The sequence below is a fragment of the Salmo salar genome, chromosome 22, assembly GCF_965601325.2.
Source record: "Salmo salar chromosome 22, fSalSal1, whole genome shotgun sequence".
Lineage (NCBI taxonomy): Eukaryota > Metazoa > Chordata > Actinopteri > Salmoniformes > Salmonidae > Salmo > Salmo salar.
Window position 1 is genome coordinate 18,050,308 of NC_138312.1, and position 19,638 is coordinate 18,069,945.

General features: G+C 42.0%; 1 protein-coding gene across 1 annotated transcript; it reads right to left on the reverse strand.

Annotated features, from left to right (window-relative positions):
- Positions 1 to 207: 207 nt before the first annotated feature.
- Positions 208 to 17,111, reverse strand: LOC106582890 (DNA topoisomerase 1). Its single transcript, XM_014166480.3, has 21 exons — positions 16,797 to 17,111; positions 16,302 to 16,326; positions 11,949 to 12,045; positions 11,549 to 11,657; positions 11,351 to 11,388; positions 11,166 to 11,246; positions 10,859 to 10,937; positions 10,675 to 10,769; positions 10,371 to 10,486; positions 10,144 to 10,265; positions 9,902 to 10,024; positions 9,555 to 9,742; positions 9,229 to 9,373; positions 3,451 to 3,594; positions 3,178 to 3,363; positions 2,957 to 3,025; positions 2,671 to 2,785; positions 2,333 to 2,460; positions 1,980 to 2,074; positions 1,739 to 1,888; positions 208 to 1,516 (listed from the first exon to the last, which is right to left on the reverse strand). Exons 1-21 carry the CDS (start codon positions 16,827 to 16,829, stop codon positions 1,414 to 1,416), a joined length of 2,241 nt encoding a protein of 746 aa, XP_014021955.1. The 5' UTR covers positions 16,830 to 17,111; the 3' UTR covers positions 208 to 1,413.
- Between the last annotated feature and the right edge of the window lie 2,527 nt (positions 17,112 to 19,638).

Here is a 19,638-nt window from a genome sequence, read left to right on the forward strand (position 1 = left end):
CAGGAAGCCTCTTGAAACATTACCACAGTACACCTAAATGAGAAATGTATGTTGAAAAGTGACTGTCAGCAGGGTGAACATAGTGACGAACCCAACTTAAGTCAAGGAAGTTTGAGACAAACAACCCCCCCCCTCAAAAAAGCCCTTTGGTGCAAGGCCACAATAATAACAACAAGTGTCACAATAACACAAAATAGACCCAGTGTGTAGAGTTGGAGTTTTATTCATTTTCAACATACAATGAGCATAAAACATGATTGGAGGCTATGACAGAAAAGGAAGTTAACTGCTACAAACACCAACTTTCCTCTGAGACAAGAGTGGAATAAAATGAATGGATAATTCACATTGAAACTCCTGTTAACTTTCTTTCGTTCTCAATCTTTAAAACAAACAAAACAATGACTGCCTAAAATTGTAACAACATTTTTGGCAAAGTTGATATCCCTCACACCCTTCTAACAAAATAAAATACATTTTCCATGAACTTAAAATACATTAAAATACTATTTTTTTTCAAGTAACAGATAAGGGAGTTTTGTTCCCCCTCTCGGAAACAATCAGAAATTATTAAATTAAAACTAGAGCGAGACAGGGCTATGCAGAAAGATTCAGAGAATGCTGGCAGCGCAAGGGGAGAAAAATAAGATTGGTTCACATTGAAAATAAGTCCCTGATAGATACTGTAAAACAAGTGATTCACATTCTGCTTGCTTAGGTAAATATTGACATGGGTTTAGCATTTTCCCCCTTGCTTGTCAAAGCATTCTCATTCATGGTACACAATCGACATAGTCCAGTTTAAAACATCACTCACCCAAACACTTTCATGGTCCCCCCCACAACTCTCATACCTAGAGCTCACATTTCATTTTCTCAAAAGGCGCATGGGTGTACATAAGGAATTCATTTCATGATTTTACTTTCCTCTTCTATTAAAATATAGAATCCATTAATATGGGAGGGCTAAAAATACAGACCAAGTAAAAAAAATTAAATAAAATAAGAAATGCACGAAGCAGTCGTTTTTTGTTGTTGAATACAGTAGATATAGGACCCCAGAGTTCAAAGTTCAGGCATCTTCAGGTCGTGCATGTGGCTGAAGACGAAGAGAACCAAAAGGCAAAAAAGCTCATCCACTGGTTCTCATCCAATCATTGGGATTACCGTTTCACCTTTGGGTGTGGGTATAGTTCAGCCATCGAATCGGACCTCAGACCTTCAAAGACAAACCCACCCCGTCCTCCTATCTGTAATGGCCTATACATCCTGACCCCTGCTCTGTCCTTCTTCACCATGCTTGTCGAGTGCACACCTATTCCCTTGTCAGGCTGGCCATCGGGTGTAATCAGTTAAGATAAAAACAAGTATCCAATAAAATAAAAATCGCATAATTAAAACCGCAAACAGGATTTAAAATTCATAGTCATCCTCCGCCATGTCGATAGCCCAGGCAAACTTCTCACGCTGAGTTTTGTTGTAGATCTTCTCGATAGGGATACCCCACTTCTTACACCTAGGAAGGAGATGGCAGAAGGATATTAGAACGATCAACACTGCAGGAGTTCACTCCATCAACACCAAACCCCTCAACTCACTCACTACTTTTAACTAATCTAAGACACAGCCACATGCGTCAACATTTACTAGCAGAACAGTGGGTGCGGATCAAGGGGCAAGCAACAGCGGGCGTAAGACGTTGTGCATGTTCGTCAACAAGGTTGCGGTCGTGTCTCACCAGGCCACAGAGATGCGCGGGTCCAAGTAGTTGAGTTTGGAGGTGCCTAGAGCGATCTGCTTGTTCTCCTCGCGGTCCGTCGCCTGCACCTCTAGCTTCATCAGCTGCTCCTCTAGCCTCTCCACAGCCTTCTTCTTGGTCTCCACAGCTCTGGGGGAGCAAGGGAGGGAACCGGCTACATCTACATCCCAGCACAAACGTACCCGTGGATGCCCGAGGCCAATCAAATCTTCATACTTACTTTTTGAACTTCTCATCTCGCCGTACTTTGAGGTCAGCCTTGGCGCTCTTCACGTCTCTCTTTGCGTCCGAGAGCTGGTCCTTCTTTGCATCAATCTGATAGAATTATTATCAACGTTAATAATCTTGAAACTAAACGCCATGTACAGCTGGATTCTTATTATGTGCCTATAAAGACTGATATTCCAGAGACAAGTATTCCCAAAATAACCAAGGGAAAAGTATGCATCCAGCTGACAAACACCTACAAACAAATCACAAACATCCTAAACAAAAGCAACAGTCTTTGGTTTCCTTTTTGTGCCATCAGCAAAGCGCCATTAGACTAGCCGTGTGGCCCGCCCAGTGCCTCACTTTAGTCTGGAGGTTCTGCATAGACTTCTCAAAGGTCTTGGGTTGGGCCCTCTGATGGTTACACAGAATGGCCACGGCTCTGTTGGCCCTGTTGTATGACAGGATCTTGGCTGGAAGGTTCTCATCAGCTACAAGTTGGAGAAGAAAATTGACATTGTTACGACAGTTGCTATAAACTTTACACCGTATTACAAGTGACCAGCTGCACACATATCTACAACATTCCGGAGCTCTCATGTCTCCCACCTCGGGTCATACCAATTCAAAAGTGTGTTTTGGGCAGGTTGTGCATTCTCAGACCCACTGCCACGGGTATGCGCACGGACTTGATGACTTACGGCTGGTGAGCTCCTTCAGCTGCTGCTGAAGGGTGATGGAGGCGTTGTAGGTACGGAACACTTTAGCCGTCAGGCCGTCCATCAGCTCCTGGAGGTGCTTGTTCAGAATGGAGGTCTAGAGAGATGGAGAGAACGCCACCATGAGAAAATATGACCGATTACAAGAGGGGCAGGATTACGAGACAACATCCAATTCCCACACGCATCTTAGTGCATTCACACTCCAGCGACATCAAATAATGTGTATTAAAAGTCCTTCCTCACGGAATTCTTGTTTCGTTCTTACATTGAGCCGGTCAAAGAGGTCGTCCTCTGGCTGCTTGTTCTCCATGAACAGCTGCAGGTTCTTGAAAACCTAGTAAAAATGGACAGAATATTTACAACTCGTAACAATAACAGGGAGCAAGCATTCTCTGGACAGGAATCTGGAAACCATTGTAGTTCAACTACAGTGAAAAAAAAGACAGAAAATGTTCTGAACTAAAAGCAACTTCTTGAAGTCCTTACCCGCTTCTCCACTGGGACTTTGTTGTAGTAGCGGATGGAGTCTTTACCCAGGAAGTCAAACTCTACCACAAAATCCTGGCCATCCTTCTCGGGGTACAGGTTGATGTGTTCCACCCTGAGGGAGCAGCAGCCCACTGTGTCCGCCGACTCCCCTTCCTCCTTCTCGTTACCTGCTCTCAGAGCCAACTGGGGCACAGCACCACAGGGAGCATGTTACAACCAAACTTGGAACTCTGTGTGTGTGAGAGAGAGAGATAAGAGCAGCAGTCTAACCTTGTCGATGAAGTAAAGTGCCACGGCTCTCTGTCGGATTCTCATCTCCTTGGACTTCCAGTCCTCACGGTACTGGTTCCTCAGCCGTTCCACACACTTCTTCAGATTTCGGGCCGTCTCATACTTCTGCCAGTCCTTTTCTCCCTGCGAACCAACAAACCACCATTACAGCACGAACGAGGAAGAGATGGGGCACAATGAGGAACTATATACAGAATTGTTGCTAGATTGATTCATCAATTGGCCTACATGGCTATCAGTAAATGCAATGTCCTACAAAAACATTCCAGCGCTAGGCCAATACAGGCTACTTGTTGTAGATCTATTCACCGCAAATGGCACACTCCGCTCCGTGGACGCACCAGAACTATATATTAAACTCAGCAAAAAAAGCAAAGTCCTCACTGTCAACTGAGTTTAATTTGGATTTTTACAAATTATCTTTGAAAGACAGGGTCCTTGCACTTGCTAGCTAATTTGTCCTGGGATATAAACATTGAGTTGTTATTTTACCTGAAATGCAAAGTCCTCTACTCTGACAATTAATCCACACATAAAAAAAGGTCAACCGAATCGTTTCTAGTCATCTCTCCTCTTTCCAGGCCTTTTCATCTTTGAACTTATGGTGATCCATCTACACTTTCATAGTATTACCACAACAACCGCAAAACAGTCCATCTTTCAATCACCCACGTGGGTATAACTAATGAGGAGATGGCACGTGGGTACCTGCTTCTATAAACCAATGAGATGGGAGAGGCAGGACTTGCAGTGCGATCTGCGTCAGAAATAGAAAGGAGTTCTATTTTTGCCCATGGCACAATAATTGAATAACATGGATTTCAAAATGTATTTTGCGGCACACGCGAAGTGTCCGGTCTGGTCAGCATGTTAGGGAGTTAATGAAAACCGATAAACGAAATGGTAGTCTAATAGGCTGACCACATCGCAAAATAAATGTAGGAATATATGTTATTCAATTATTGCACCCACACTGCAAGTCCTGCCTCTCCCATCTCCTCATTGGTTTATAGAAGCAGGTACCCACGTGCCATCTCCTCATTGGTTATACCTACATGGGTGATTGAAAGAAGAACTGTTTTGCTGGTCATGGTAATACTATGAAAGTTTAGATGCCAGTCACCATAGAAGTTCAAAGATGAAAAAGCCTGGAAGGAGGAGAGATGACTAGAAACGATTCGGTTGACCTTTATGTGTGGATTAATTGTCAGAGTAGAGGACCTTGTGCATTTCAGGTAAAATAACCACCAAATGTTTTTATCCCAGGACAAATTAGCTAGCAAGTGCAAGCTAACTAGCTAAATTGCCAGAAATGTTTAATGCTTTTAAACCTGTCCCCAAATTAATGTCATTGGTTCAGAGTTTGTTTTGCTATTTTAACCTGCGTCTCGTTTTCGCGTTTGGTGTAGGGGGACAAAGTAAATATGTTGTGACGACCCTGGGTTCATAAGCGCGGATATCGACTCTGCCGCTTGAGCATGCTTTTGCAGCACAGTCGATAGAACTACAGACTTCGGGCTTGAAGGTCGAGGGTTCGAGACCTGCTCCTTGCCTGTTTCATTACAGTATGCACGATGGCGCGCACGCTCGCAGCCGGTTTGGGTTCCGTGTAATAATTAGAACCCAGAGGGGCAGTCGACCTTAAATTACTATAGCGTCCACGAACAGCCTTGTTTTGTAGTAATCTGTCAATATCCCACAATGAAATTGCTAACAACTTGCTGTGGTATTCGCGTGTTTATGGTCAACCAGAAACAGGGTACAATGTAATTTGACTAACTTTTTAATTCATTACGCAAAAATGACGGCGCTGAGACGGACACTTCACTGAAAGAGGCTGTATCTCTATGTTGGTTGGTGATACGGATTCGGACTCGTCCTTGCACTTCGAAAAGCGTTGTCGAGGTGAGTGAAATATTTAAAAAAGCAGATGTGTTGTCGATGTTTGATGCTGTGAAACTTGAATTAGCTCTCTGATTAGCAAATCATGTCATGATAATTTGATTGATACAGGCGAGCACATCAGCCCTTGAGCTCGAATGATTGCGCTGTCGTGGAAATGGCTGACTATACACACAGCGAAAAACTGCAAATAACTAGTTGGTTGTTTAACTAGCTAGTCTGTCAGGCAAGAAAAGTTGAGTAGCAGTAAATTAGTGCTGCACTCAAAGCATCAACCTCAGCTGTCACTTTCACGAGCTAGCCATAAAGACAACCAGCTAACTAGCCGCCGAAATGAAGGCGGGTTTGTCAGTTCTGTTGGGTTTAGGTTATGATTTGTCATGTTTGCTTGGTGCAGATTCATAGGCTGTACTTTGCCTCGTTTTCCTATTATTTGACAGTTTAGCTGTCATGTTAGGGCAGTGGATGTCAGCGCAGTGGAGCTCGTGGTGTTGGTTATTTGTTTACATAGCCAGCTAACAAGTTGCTTGTTTTGTCTTTTAAGTTTAACCAGGCAAGTCAGTTAAATTCTTATTTACAATGACGGCCTACCAAAAGACCTCCTGCGGGGACGGGGCTGGGATTTAAAATAAAGTAACTACAGGACACATGACGAGACAACACTACATAGAGAGACCTAAGACAACATAGCAAGGCAGCAACACAATATGGTAGCAGCACAAAACATGGTACAAACATTGGGCAAAGACAACAGCACAAAGGGCAAGAAGGAAGAGAATACACCATGCAAAGCAGCCACAACTGTCAGTAAGAGTGTCCATGATTGAGTCTTTGAATGAAGAGATTGAGAACTGTCCTGTTGTTTCTACTGATGCAATTCATTAGGAAAGGTCCCAGTTTCATAACTAATCAGCTAACATTGGTCAACTCTGTAGTTAGTCTGTCAGGCAAGAGTTGATGTGTGTGAGAATGGGAGGAGTAACTATCACAAGTTATTATGGAAACCCCTTATTAGGAAGACAGTATGGTTGAGAAAAAGGAAGGAAGAAGGAGCGAGTGTGACAAGAGATTACTTTCCTGACCACAATTGTATCTTATTTGTTGCTCCTCTCCCTCTGTTCCTCTAGTTAAGTGAAAGTGAGGGAAGTGATGGAGAGTCAGGGCTCAGCAGCAAAAGGCAGGGAGGAGGAGTTAGATGATTGGAGGGATAGAGATGTGGCGCAAGGAGGGAGAAGTGAAGCAAGGAAGAGGGAGTGAGGAACAAGAGGATGAAGGAGAGGGACAGCACACATGCGTCTGCCCTAAGTCTCCCCATTCACCCTTTTACTATACAGCATGGACCTAAAGTGACAGTGGCTTTGGAGTTTTAAAAAAAGTGGTAGGAATCTGTTCCTGAGCTTGTAATGGATTACAACAAGAAATGGGCAGGGTTGACCATCTTGACCAAATGTTGGACACACAGGCAGAAAATGGTGGAATTATGTGTTTTTGGGGATGCTCAACATTTCCATCAAATGCATACATTGTGTGGGGGACCCTGAAAAGGCCCCTGCCCAGAAACCCCAGGCACTGGTCCCTGAAGGCCTTAAATGCAGCTTGTGCATTCAGTTTGATATGGCTACAGTGGCAGGAAAAGGAGAGCCAAGTGTGGCACGAGGGTGTGTGGACCGAGTTGTAACTCAATTTGATAGCAGGTGATGTTTGAAGGGCGCAAGATAGGGTGTTTGTGGTGTGTATCCGGAGTGAACACAGGGCAAAGAGTGAGATGTGTAGAAACCTCCTTTGGGTGTTCTGTGCCACGTTGCAGGATGGGGCTGTGCTTCCAGAAGTTCCATGACATGTAGGCTAAATGCAAACACTAAAAGTGACTGATATGAAATTGGGACTAGAAAATCTTGTCTCTGAACAGTTTTGCATCTTCATCTGCCTCCATCTAATACTTGTTACATTTCACTGAATTGTTGAAGTAGGCCACCATTTCTACATTGTCAGGCCTGGTCTGTACTAAATCTGGAAAAGATTACCTACATTTAAGTAGTTTGCATTGTTACAGAAGAAAGAATTGTTGTCAATCAGCCTACTTTGTGGGTTTTGAAATACTTTCTGAATTGTTGTTTGGTCACATTGGATAATTGTATTTCTATATGTAAATAATATATAAGTATAATATACTAGGTACATTTTGAGTCATTTAGTCAAATTTACAATTTAAATACTCTGTCTAGACAATGGAAGACGATGTATTATTCCTATTTACATAAATGCGGTGTCATTAAAGATGTACTCTTTAAAAGTTAGCTCAAACATGACTGTTTACAATAGAGGTCGACCGATTTATAATTTCACGCCGATACCGATTGGAAGACCAAAAAAAGCCCATAACAATGAATTGGCCGATTTTTATATATTTACAATTACAACTGAATGAACACTAACTTAATATATAAAATAAATTCTCAAATAATGAAACATGTTGAATTTGGTTTAAAGAATGCAAAAACACAGTGTTGGAGAAGTGAAAGATGTGCCATGTAAAAAAGCTAATGTTTACATTCCTTGCTCAGAACATATGAAAGCTGGTGGTTCCTTTTACCATGAGTCTTCAATATTCCCAGTTTTAGGTTGTAGTTATATACATTTATAGGACTTTCTCTATACCATTTGTATTTCATATGCCTTTGACTATTGAATGTCCTTATAGGTACTATAGTATTGCCAGCCTAATCTCGTGAGTTGATAGGCGCTATGCTCCAAGCATTGCGACGAGCTGCTGGCAAACGCAGGAAAGTACTGCTTGAATGAATGCTTACGAGCCTGCTGCTGCCTACCACCGCTCAGTCAAATTATAATACAATAAACACGAGCCTTTGGTCATTATGGTAAAATCCGGAAATTATCATTTTCGAAAACAAAGCGTTTTCTTTCAGTGAAATACGGAACCGTTCTGTATTTGAATGGGTGGCAACCCAAAGTCTAAATATTGCTGTTACATTGCACAACCTTCAATGTCATAATTATGTAAAATTCGGTCTTTGTTAGGAAGAAATGGTCGTCAAACAGTTCACAACGAGCCAGGCGGGCCAAACTGCATATACCCTGACTCGGCTTACACTGAACGCAAGAGATTAACTAGGGAAATTGTGTCATTGCCTGCTAACATCAATTTCTTTTAACTAAATATGCAGGTTTAAAAATATACTTGTGTATTATTTTAAGAAAGGCATTTGTTTATGGTTAGGTACATTGGTGCTACAATTGCGCTTTTGTTAAATCGCCCCCCTTTTTGCAAAGTAGGCTGTGATTCGATAAATTAACATTGATTATATGCAACTCAGGACAAGCTAGTTAAACTAGTAATATCGTCAACCATGTAGTTAATAACTAGTGACGATTGTTTTTTAAAAGATAAGTTTAATGCTAGCTAGCAACCTACTTTGGCTCCTTGCTGCACTCGCATAACAGGTGGTCAGCCTGCCACAGTCACCTCGTATTGCAATGTAATCGGCATCCAAAAATGCTGATTGTTATGAACACTTAAATTGGCCCTAATTAAATCAGCCATGCCGATTAATCGGTCGACCTCTAGTTTACAAGTTATGCCTGTTTGAAATGTGAGAACATTTGTTCTTAATTCTCAGTAATCTACAGCAGCATTCTAAAATTATATTGATCTAAAGGGTTAAACGTTAAATTGTTTCCATTTGCCACATCCCTAGACTCAAATGCAAGTGTTTTGGTCGCAGTCTGGCCATTGGCATCTCAAGTGAGAGTTCATTAAAAGACTAAAATACACCCCCCCGATATCTCTGCATCCACTATGAGCCATAATGAAGATGCCCCTACTAGTCAACCTACCTTGATTCTGGAGCTGGGGTTCAGCATGATGTACTTAATAGCACCTTGGATGTTCTCTGTCCACGACACCAGCCAGGTCACCTTGTTGTCATGACGCACCTCCTTCCATTTGGTGCCAGGGGGAGGCTTGGGGTGCTTGGAGCCCCTGTGGAAGAGACAGGCAAAGTGGGTGAGTGAGAGCAAGTCTTAAGATGTACAAATCAGGTCCAAACAAGCAGTCCATGTGTCAAAGTAATCAAGAAAAACAGGAAAGTGCTTGTAGAAAACAAAGCCTTTTCGTTCATTATGTTCATATTGCCACCTGCAACCAAGACCCTCTAACTCACTTGCTGCAGTTGATGATGATGTCCTCAGGGCGGATGCGGCGCTTCAGCATGCCCATCTTGGGGTGGTCTCCTCGGCCACGGAATAGACCCGGAGGCTCAATGCGAAAGTTAGCGATGCGCTCCTTGTGGTTATCCATGATGCAGAAGCCATACTCCTGGAGGAGGCGCTCGTTCTCCACTTTGATTTTCTACAATAAGCAGAGAACCAGAGTCAAACCAGTTAGATCTGGGTACAGTTGGTAGCACCCAGGACCAGCCTGAAGATACTACGCATTACCATTCTCTGCCGCCTCGGGTAGAACTATTGGACAGTCGTGTTTAAAAAATAAAGTATTGTTCTAGCTCACCAGTTTATCATCTTTAGTCATGGCCTTTCTGGCCTCAGACTGAGCCTTGAAGTATTCCCCCATCTCATTGAAGTTACACTTCTTCAGGTCTGTAATCTTAGACTTCTCCTCAGAGGTCATTTCCTGTAGGAGAGGGGACAAAGTTAGACAAGTCATGAATTACTATACAATTAAAACCAATGAGATTTTTAATAAGCAGGTAACTTGCAAACCCTAAGTATACAGCCTTGAACATTCCCTACCTTTCTCCAGTCTTTGAAGAAGTTTTTCCGGAAGGTGTCCTTGGTAGTGTACTCATGGTCCAGCATTTTGGCAAAGAAGGTGGCCACCTCCTCAGCTTCTGGGCTGAGCTTCATCTGCTTTCCTACATAGATTAACGGACTTCTTAAAAATCAGCCAATCCCACTGAGCAATTTACACACATAGACCAAGTGTCATAAAATTAGCAGCACTTGAGTATTAATCTTACCATCATAGAAAAATCTGACATTGCTGGGAAGAGGTTCATAAGGTGCTGCCATGACTGGGCCTTTATGTTCCAGAAAACTCCATTTGGAACCATCTGTTGCCCTCTCCTCTTCCCACCTGTAGTCCAACAGGGTACAAGAATGTAGATTGGTGAGAAGGAAATGATTGATTGTGCAAATTACTTTGTCCAACAAAGATACACAGAACATCCATATTTGTGCATCCCATAACAAAGCACAACTCAGTCAGTGTGCCTTCACGACAAGACTGTAGTAACACAGCTGGCGGGCAACTATGAAACGCACCATTTCCACTTCTCCTCAGGCTCCTTCTTTGCTTTCTTTTTCCCGTCAGCAACTTCCCCTTTCTTGTTTTTTTGTGTCTTTTTGGGCTTGATGTCCTTTACAAGAAACACAGAAGAAACGCATGAGTCTTTCTCTCAAGGGATCATTGAAATAGAGCCAATATTAATCTGAAGATTTCCCATACCTCGTCTTGTTTCCTCTTCTTTGCCTTCTTGTCCAATTTGTCATTTTCAAGTTTAATTTTTTTGGGTTTGAATTCAGTTCTGAAAAAACAAAACACCTTATGAGGCCGGAATGCAATGGTAGATTCAACGATCTTGGTCTTCTCTACACCAAAAGGAAGCTGGGGAGTTCTTGCAAAGTCAACAATGACCAAACATTAGATTTCCGAACAGAATTAGGACAAACCAGATGGGGTTGGTCTAAACATGGCAACTAAAACTCTTCATTGTACAAATACAACAGGGCCAAAGATCTACAGATCTACTTACTCATCATGGTCACGCTCTCTCTTCAGGGACTTGGGAGAGTGGTAGACATCATTGTCCGGCTCAGACTTAATGCGAGGAGGGCTGGTGATAGAAATCAAACATTTAGATTTATTATGCATTTGAAATCAGATATGTAACCAGCAATTGTACACAGCATAAATGTACAATACATACACTAAACTTACCTGGAAAAGCCATTCTCTTTTTCCTTCTTCGGCTTGATCTGCAAGATGACAACGAAGAGTTAACATGCATATTGTTAAGAGCTATAAATTCCGTTTTGCACTGAAGGTGAGACTGGACAAAAATTTGACATACTGATTGGCACATCTAAACAAATGGTAGCAATGCATCCATCTCTATTGGACAATTAGCACCCTCACCTCCTTCCTCTTGTCTTTTTCCCTATGTCTGTCTGTGCTGCCATCTTTGTGCTTAATTCTCTCCTTTTCCTTTTCTCTGTGCTTCTTTTCAGAGAAGTCCTTATGGTCACTGGAATTTGACAGATTACAAAAACATTCCATCAGGATCAGTTAGTTGATTTCCCTATTGGTATTTAGGTCTAACTGGAGAATGTTTAGGATTTACTAGACTAGAGCAACAAAAAGTGACTCTTGTCCTATGCGCATCAGACACATGACCTTACAAACACCAACGTTAAAGAGCTCGTCAAAGCAAATGTTTGAGTCAAATTACTGCCCCAGTGGCGCACTAGGTTTCCCCTTCCATTACTAGACAGACTCATGTACCTATGCAACCCTGCTTAAGAGTGGCGACTCATACCTGTTGTCATATTTTGAATTCTCACGCTCCTTGTCCTTCTTGTGGTCCTTGTGTTTGTGTTCTTTATCCTTGTACTTATCTTTATGCTTGTGAGAATCTGCAAAATAAAATTAAATACAGCTAAATAATGATGACCATAGAGCAATAGTAATGGTGTCTTTTTGTAGGCACCAACTCCACCATGGTTCATTGGATAAAGCATATGGGGAAATAAATGGAGTTATGGGATAAAAGCCACACAGGCTTAGGAAACCTTAGCTTTGTTCTATGAGAATCCTCAAATGTCACTGAATTTTGAAGCATTTGTATAATTAAAAAGCACAAAGGCCATCAACTGACTATCTCAGAACAAAATGTGTAAGGTCTCCCAAGCCCATGTTAAACCCTGAAATAAGATCAGAGGTTATCCCAAACCATATCCTTCCCCCATGAATTTTCCCCAAAGGAATGGCTGAACAAACCAGAGGTAACTAATATCCGGGTTTCAGGACTACGAGCTGGTGAGCTCTATTGCCAAAGGAATAGGAAAAATATCCACCTTCTCCAACCCATCTCTAAACCCGGCAGGCAAAAACAGGCCAATACTAAAGAACAAAAGACATCTACCGCACCAGGAACAACGAGTAAGCGATACCACTCAAAACAAGTTCAGACAAGATTCCCATGGTGAAAACTAAACAGGTAGTTCAAAATAAAGTCCCCAACAGGCTGAATGAGAAAATAAATACGCAAGTGCATAAAGACATGGGAAGATACTAGTGTTGTAATGTCTGAATGCATGACAAGATGGGCACGATCCCGCTCTAAGCTCAGGCCAGAGCCCTCATCCACCACCCAGGTGTGAATTTGAATACTGCCATTCAGATTGTGGGCATGTGTCAACTGGAATAAATGACTGGTTGGTACTGGTAGCATTTGGATTAGGGCCATCTTATCCAGTCAACTTGAGGTATATTTGCATTTTGGGGCCCTTGTTTATGACAGACCAAACACTATCAATAGAACATCCTTCACAAATTCAGGTCAGACTGAGGATTGGGAGTACTGTGGGCAGATGAAGTTATGAATTTGTGCCGTGCGAGAGGACATGCCTTACATGGTAAGACAGCTCCTCCTAGTGCGCAGTGACAGCTAAGGTACATTTTTACTGGGACACAGTATCAACACGGAAGAAAAGGGGGGAGCAAGACAAGTTAACAGGCCTCGTCTAGCTTCAATACTCATCTCATATGTATATACTGTATTCTGTTCTCTTAGTCTATGCCGCTCTGACATTGCTCATCCACATTTTATCCTTAATCCAATAATTTCCAATCTTCTCTAGTTGACAGCCAAAGAAACTTAATACGTTAAATTACTTTTATGTATTGCCATCAAGGCACGTCTTGAAAAGGTGAGGCTTAAAAATAAGTGACTCAGTAACAAGGTTCTATACCCCACAGCAAGCTACTGGTTCAGACACCAATAAACGAAACATTTCTGATTGTCAGATCATGAGATTAATTTTTTTTTTACAACCAAATAGGATACAAAGTTACCCTACAGAGGCAAAAATAGTTAGGGATTGCAGTATGAATGTAGGCTATAGTTCTTACGAGCTATGAAATAATTAAATTCTATCACAGTATTGTGACATGCACTTGCAGGGCTTGCACTGATGTTTACAAATATCTAGTAATAGGATGAGGGTACATTACAGCTTAAATGCAATATATCAGTGCAAATCAAGGAATGAATCCATCTTGTACCGTGCATTTGGAAAGTACTTAGACCTGGACTTATTCCACATTTTGTTACATTACAGCCTTATCCTAAAACTGATTTAATGACCCCCTCAAATCTACACACAATACCCCATAATAAACAAAGCAAAAACAGGTTTAGAAATGTTTGATATTCGTTTTTGAAAAAATTTACAATCACGCAAGTAGTCAGACCTTTTACCCAGTACTTAGTTGAAGCACCTTTGGCAGCGATTATAGCCTCGAGTCTTCCTGGGTATGATGCCACAAGTGTGGTACACCTGTATTTGGGGAGTTTCTCCCATTCTTCGCTGCAGATCCTCTTAAGCTCTGTCAGGTTGGATGGGGAGCGTTGCTGCACAGCTCATTTCGGGTCTCTCCAGAGATATTCGATCGGGTTCAAGTCCGGGCTCTGGCTGGGCCACTCAAGGACATTCAGAGACTTGTCCCGAAGCCACTCCTGTGTTGTCTTGGCTGTGTGCTTAGGGCTGTTGTCCTGTTGGAAGGTGAACCTTTGCCCAAGTCTGAGGTCTTGAGCAGGTATTCATCATTGATCTCTGTACTTTGCGCTGTTCATCTTTGCCACAATCCTGACTAGTCTCCTAGTCCCTGCCAAAAAAAAAACAAAAAAAACCCACAGCATGATGCTGCCACCACCATGCTTCACCGTAGGGATGGTGCCAGAGAATCTTGTCTCATGGTCTGAGTCTTTAGGTGCCTTTTGGCAAACTCAAAGCGGGCTGTCATGTGCCTTTTTACTGAGGAGTGGCTTCCATCTGGCCACTACCATAAAGGCCTGATTGGTGGGGTGCTGCAGAGATGGGACAACCTTCCAGAAGGACAACCATCTCCACAGAGGAACTATGGACCTCTTTCAGATTGACCATCGGATTCTTGGTCACCTCCATGGCCAAGGCCTTTCTCCCCCGATTGCTAAGTTTGGCCAGGCGGAAAGCTCTAGGAAGAGTATTGGTGGTTCCAATCTCCTTCCATTTAAGAATGATGGAGGCCATTGTGTTCTTGGGGACCTTCAATGTTGCCTACATTTTTTGGTAGCCTTTTCAAGATCTGTGACTCGACCCAATCCTGTCTCGGAGCTCTATGTACAATTCCTTCGACCTCATGGATTGTTTTTGCTCTGACATGCACTGTCAACTCTGGGACCTTACATAGACAGGCGTGCCTTTCCAAATCATGTCTAATCTATTGAATTTCTCTTTGCTAATATTTCTAAAAAGCTGTTTTCGCTTTGTCATTATTGGGTAGTGTGTAGATAAAAAATAATAATAATAATTATCCTCAATTTAAAAAAAAAAGGCTGTAACAGGAAAGGCTGTTATGAGACATGACACATTAGAAAATGGGGTCAATGCACTGTTCTAACAACTTCATATCCGAATTGAGAGCGATGGCTTCTTTGCATGTCAAACCCCACCCTCTATCTGGACATAGAAGCTTACACTTAAGACTCCTTGGGAAATATTATTGGTCTGTCAAAAGCTGTAGGATGTTGTGGCAGCCAACCATGATGTCCCAAGGCCTAGTAGTGGAGCCCTTCTTGTTCATAGGAAATACATTGTCATATGAGAAAACACATTCTCCTATATTGACATGACTTGTTTGATATTGTTCAGGTAAAGAACCTTTCAGAAAAAACATTTTTTACTTAGTGGCAAGGGGAAGTGTAGCTTGTGAAACCCCCAAAAGGTCATTCATACTTGTTAAATACCACTGCTGGGTTTTTACTTGTTTTAGTTAGATCTCAGTAGCCATGTGGGTCAGGCCATGGCAACAAAGCTATCAAATCAATGAATTCAGTCCTAAAAAAATTACATATGGTAGTAGCATATGTATTGCCACTATCTTGTACCAGAAGTGTGGCAAGGGTGTTACTTAAATGCTTCATAGGTTTACAACTAGCTAAAGTAAATGTTCCTTTTTATGAAGAAACAGTAGCCATCCATAATACATTCAGGTAAGACTGTACCAGAATGCTGTTTAAGCTAAATTGGGCCATCAGATGATTGTACTTTCAACACTGTGAATCATGTCTGATCCAAACGCTCCTGCGTGTTTCGCCTCCATATCACCGCCATCTGCACTTCAGCTATGTTTTCTACAGTCAGAAAAAGAAAATGGCGCAGAGACTAAGTCCTCAACCCCCAAACCCTTACTTTCAGACCCGGAATGTGGCATTTTACGAAGGCCAACAACACAATCTAATTTGATATACCAATAAAACACATCCAGTTCTTTATGAATCTATGTTCAGGTCGCGATTATAAAATGTCTATAAACTATTAAAGAGCCACCCATTTGAACAATAGGCGCTTGTGAGTGAGGGTGAGGACTTAGTCTCTGGACGCCATTTCTGTCCTTTGCTAAACTATCTGTCTGGCTAGCGAACTAGCATATGCTAGCAAGTAAATAAATTCAGACAACTTTAATGTCCTCAAGATGCCATTAATTTTGCAATAGTCAAAGTACATACAGGCAAGATCACATTAAAATGCAAAACGGATCGCTAGCTAACTATGCGGTGTCTGCGAACAGGTCAGAATTCGAAGGAGAAAAATCATTGTGACATTTCAGTTTGACACATCACACTTACCATTGACCCGAGAGCCGGAGTCGATCTGCAAATTTTAAAACAAAGATTGATTAGGTATCTTAGTTGATGGCTTGTTAGGTAGTTAGATATTTAACTTTGAACTTTGTCTAACAGCTAGCTAGCGTAACGTCAGCTATCTAGCAACCCTGATGTGATGGCTGGCCAGTGACTGGTCTTAAATGGCTTTGAACAGCAATTAGCTGAGCTAGCGCACAGTGCCTTAGCCTAGTTAGCGAAAGTTAGTTTACAATTGTGTGGACATAACGTTAACATTGTGAAAATCACATAACAGGACTAAAAAGTACAACACGTAAATGTTACTGTCCCATTTGTTGCAGCCAATTATATACAGTACACAGCACTTAGCTAGCCAAGTTATCTAGCTAGGTCGCTTGCTAACGTTAGCTAGCTAAGTTAGTGTAGCTGAGGCAAATAAAACCGCTTGCTGTTTTAATGTCCTACACAACTGACACTGCAAAATATTTCAACTGTTACCTGGCTATCGTTGTGAGAATGATCTCCACTCATTTCCAATTCTTGATCTGTTAAAAACAATGTGTGAAACCTACAGGAAGAAAACGCCGGCGAATTGATACGGGCAGTATGAAGAAAGGAACAGTTGGGCAAAAGATTTGTCTGAGTTCTTGAAAGTGCGCATGCTCATGTCCTTTAAATGGGAGGGGAAACGCGTTGGGCAATTGTAGCCCCTCCCTCTAACAGTGTTCATCGGTCCATGTCGTTTCCTCTGGTTTCCACAGAACATGCATACCGGTAGGCATACTACTGTAAACCAGGTACCACACAGCACACACCCAGTGGCATTCAGGGCAGGTGTTTTGAGCCTCACATTTTTAGGTAAATAAAATTATTATATATATATATATATATATATATATATATATATATATATATATATATATATATATGCGCCAATCTTGGTGTTCGCTGGCAAATGCCAAACGTCCTGCACGGTGTTGGGCTGTAAGCACAACCCCCACCTGTGGACGTCGGGCCCTCATACCACCCCCATGGAGTCTGTTTCTGACTGTTTGAGCAGACACATGCACATTTGTGGCCTGCTGGAGGTCATTTTGCAGGGCTCTGGCAGTGCTTCTCCTGTTCCTCCTTGCACAAAGGTGGAGGTAGCGGTCCTGCTGCTGGGTTGTTGCCCTCCTACGGCCTCCTCCACGTCTCCTGATGTACTGGCCTGTCTCCTGGTAGCGCCTCCATGCTCTGGACACTACGCTGGCAGACACAGCAAACCTTCTTGCCACAGCTCGCATTGATGTGCCATCCTGGTTGAGCTGCACTACCTGAGCCACTTGTGTGGGTTGTAGACTCCGTCTCATGCTACCACTAGAGTGAAATCATCGCCAGCATTCAAAAGTGACCAAAACATCAGCCAGGAAGCATAGGAACTGAGAAGTGGTCTGTGGTCACCACCTGCAGAACCAGTCCTTTATTGGGGGTGTCTTGCTAATTGCCTATAATTTCCACCTGTTGTCTATTCCATTTGCACAACAGCATGTGAAATGTATTGTCAATCAGTGTTGCTTCCTAAGTGGACAGTTTGATTTCACAGAAGTGTGATTGACTTGGAGTTACATTGTGTTGTTTAAGTGTTCCCTTTATTTTTTTGAGCAGTGTATATATATTTTGGTGGCTTGCCTGTTTTGCTTGTTATTTTGGAATTAATACGTGTCACATATAAGTTCGCAAACAATATAACAAGAAAAAATTGATTGAGTTAATAAAGCCGCATGCAACCATGGTCTTTGTTTTGCTTTCTTGAGTAAGGCAGCTCCAAAATGTAGGTGTTTCAGCCTAGCTCAGTGCTTTCTGTGGTGGTGGGGCAAGCCAGCAGAAAATACAGAGTTTTGTGTCATGATTGGCTGAGTTTTGTGTCATGATTGGCTGAGTTTTGTGTCATGATTGGCTCAATTTTGTGTCATGATTGGCTCAGTTTTCTGTCACTCGTGGGACAGTATGTCACCCCCAAGTCTTAGTCTTAGGTTAGAGCTCGAAAAATCTTGCCCCTTGGTTTCTGCCATGGAGTTATATTAGAAGTGCCCATCCAAGAAGGCCCAAGGTCATTGGCCACAGATGGAATGACATCAAATCACATTATATCTACAGTTGCTTTGATTGGACTGATCATGTCAACATCTTACTTTCAAAGTCTTAGCCAGCAGTCATCATCATAAATCAAGTCGACAATCTACTGTCAAATCCTTTTTAATCCTTGTCATTTGAAGATAAATAATGAAGAGAAATTATAGATGAAACATTGGTGCTCATCAGCCATTGGACATAAAGATTACACAAGTTGGAAATGGAAAATTCAACAATGAGTCGTTTGGAAGGAATCAGTGTCTAACTGCAAGCAGTGCAAAGCAATCAGTAACAGTAGCCTGCTATTCAATGGAGTGGCTGTGTATTTTTTTTCTTCTCTAGTTCCCACCATAAATCCAGAGAATGCTAGAGTTTGATGACAAACCGCCGCGCCACCTTCATGTTTGTGAGCACATCACAAGCCAAGGTGAGTCAAAAATGTATTGTATGCTGCTGCATAAATGACATAATATGCAAGGGAGATATGTATACTGTAGCTAAGAAAGTAAAACTAAGTGTATGTTGTGTAGTAAACTGTTAGTCGCCCATGTGCCTCACCCTGATAATTGGGTCTATTTTCACCTCTTAATTTCACCTAACGTTACTGTTCTGACTCGGTGGTGCTGCACATGTAGCCTATAACCTGTTTTTGAGAAATATCATAATCGAGTATTGTAAGAGGTTTCATTGTCTGCTTATATGCCCCCTTTATCTGACTTGGTATACAGGGAAAATACTGTAAGAACGGCCCATGTTCTGCATTCTGTCACTGTACATTTCAAAAGTGCTGAACACATAGTTATATTGACTTTGTCCGTCGTCGCTCGCTCATTAATGTCTTAATTGAAATTACGGAATGCCTCTTATCTGCTCATTGTTCCCTTATGCCATAGTTTGTACATCTCAATTGTCAGTAGAAACCACATTTGTTTAAGCAAGTCAGCCATATCAGCTATGTTTTTTTTAAAAGGCAGTAAACGAGGCTGAATTAATTGTTTAGCTGCCAGACTAGGCTCTGCTGATAGCCAGGTGTAGTGGTGGTAAGGATTCCCTCCATGGTGCTGAAAAGAGAACTCTGCTGTTGGGACAGCTTTATGTAGGCCCTAACAGTTTGTGGGCACCACTTGTCGCCATTATAGTGCAATTAATGTATTGTTTAGTGTTGTCTTTTTTTGTGTATTTTTTATTTAACCTTTATTTAACCAGGCAAGTCAGTTAAGAACAA

Coding starts and splice junctions, on each gene's coding strand:
- LOC106582890 (XM_014166480.3), bottom strand. CDS start 16,829: ATGAGTGGAGATCATTCTCACAACGATAGCCAG. Junction 10,025..10,143: donor TCTTCAAAGACTGGAGAAAG/GTAGGGAATGTT, acceptor CCTCTCCTACAG/GAAATGACCTCTGAGGAGAA. Junction 2,461..2,670: donor GCTGAAGGAGCTCACCAGCC/GTAAGTCATCAA, acceptor TCCAACTTGTAG/CTGATGAGAACCTTCCAGCC.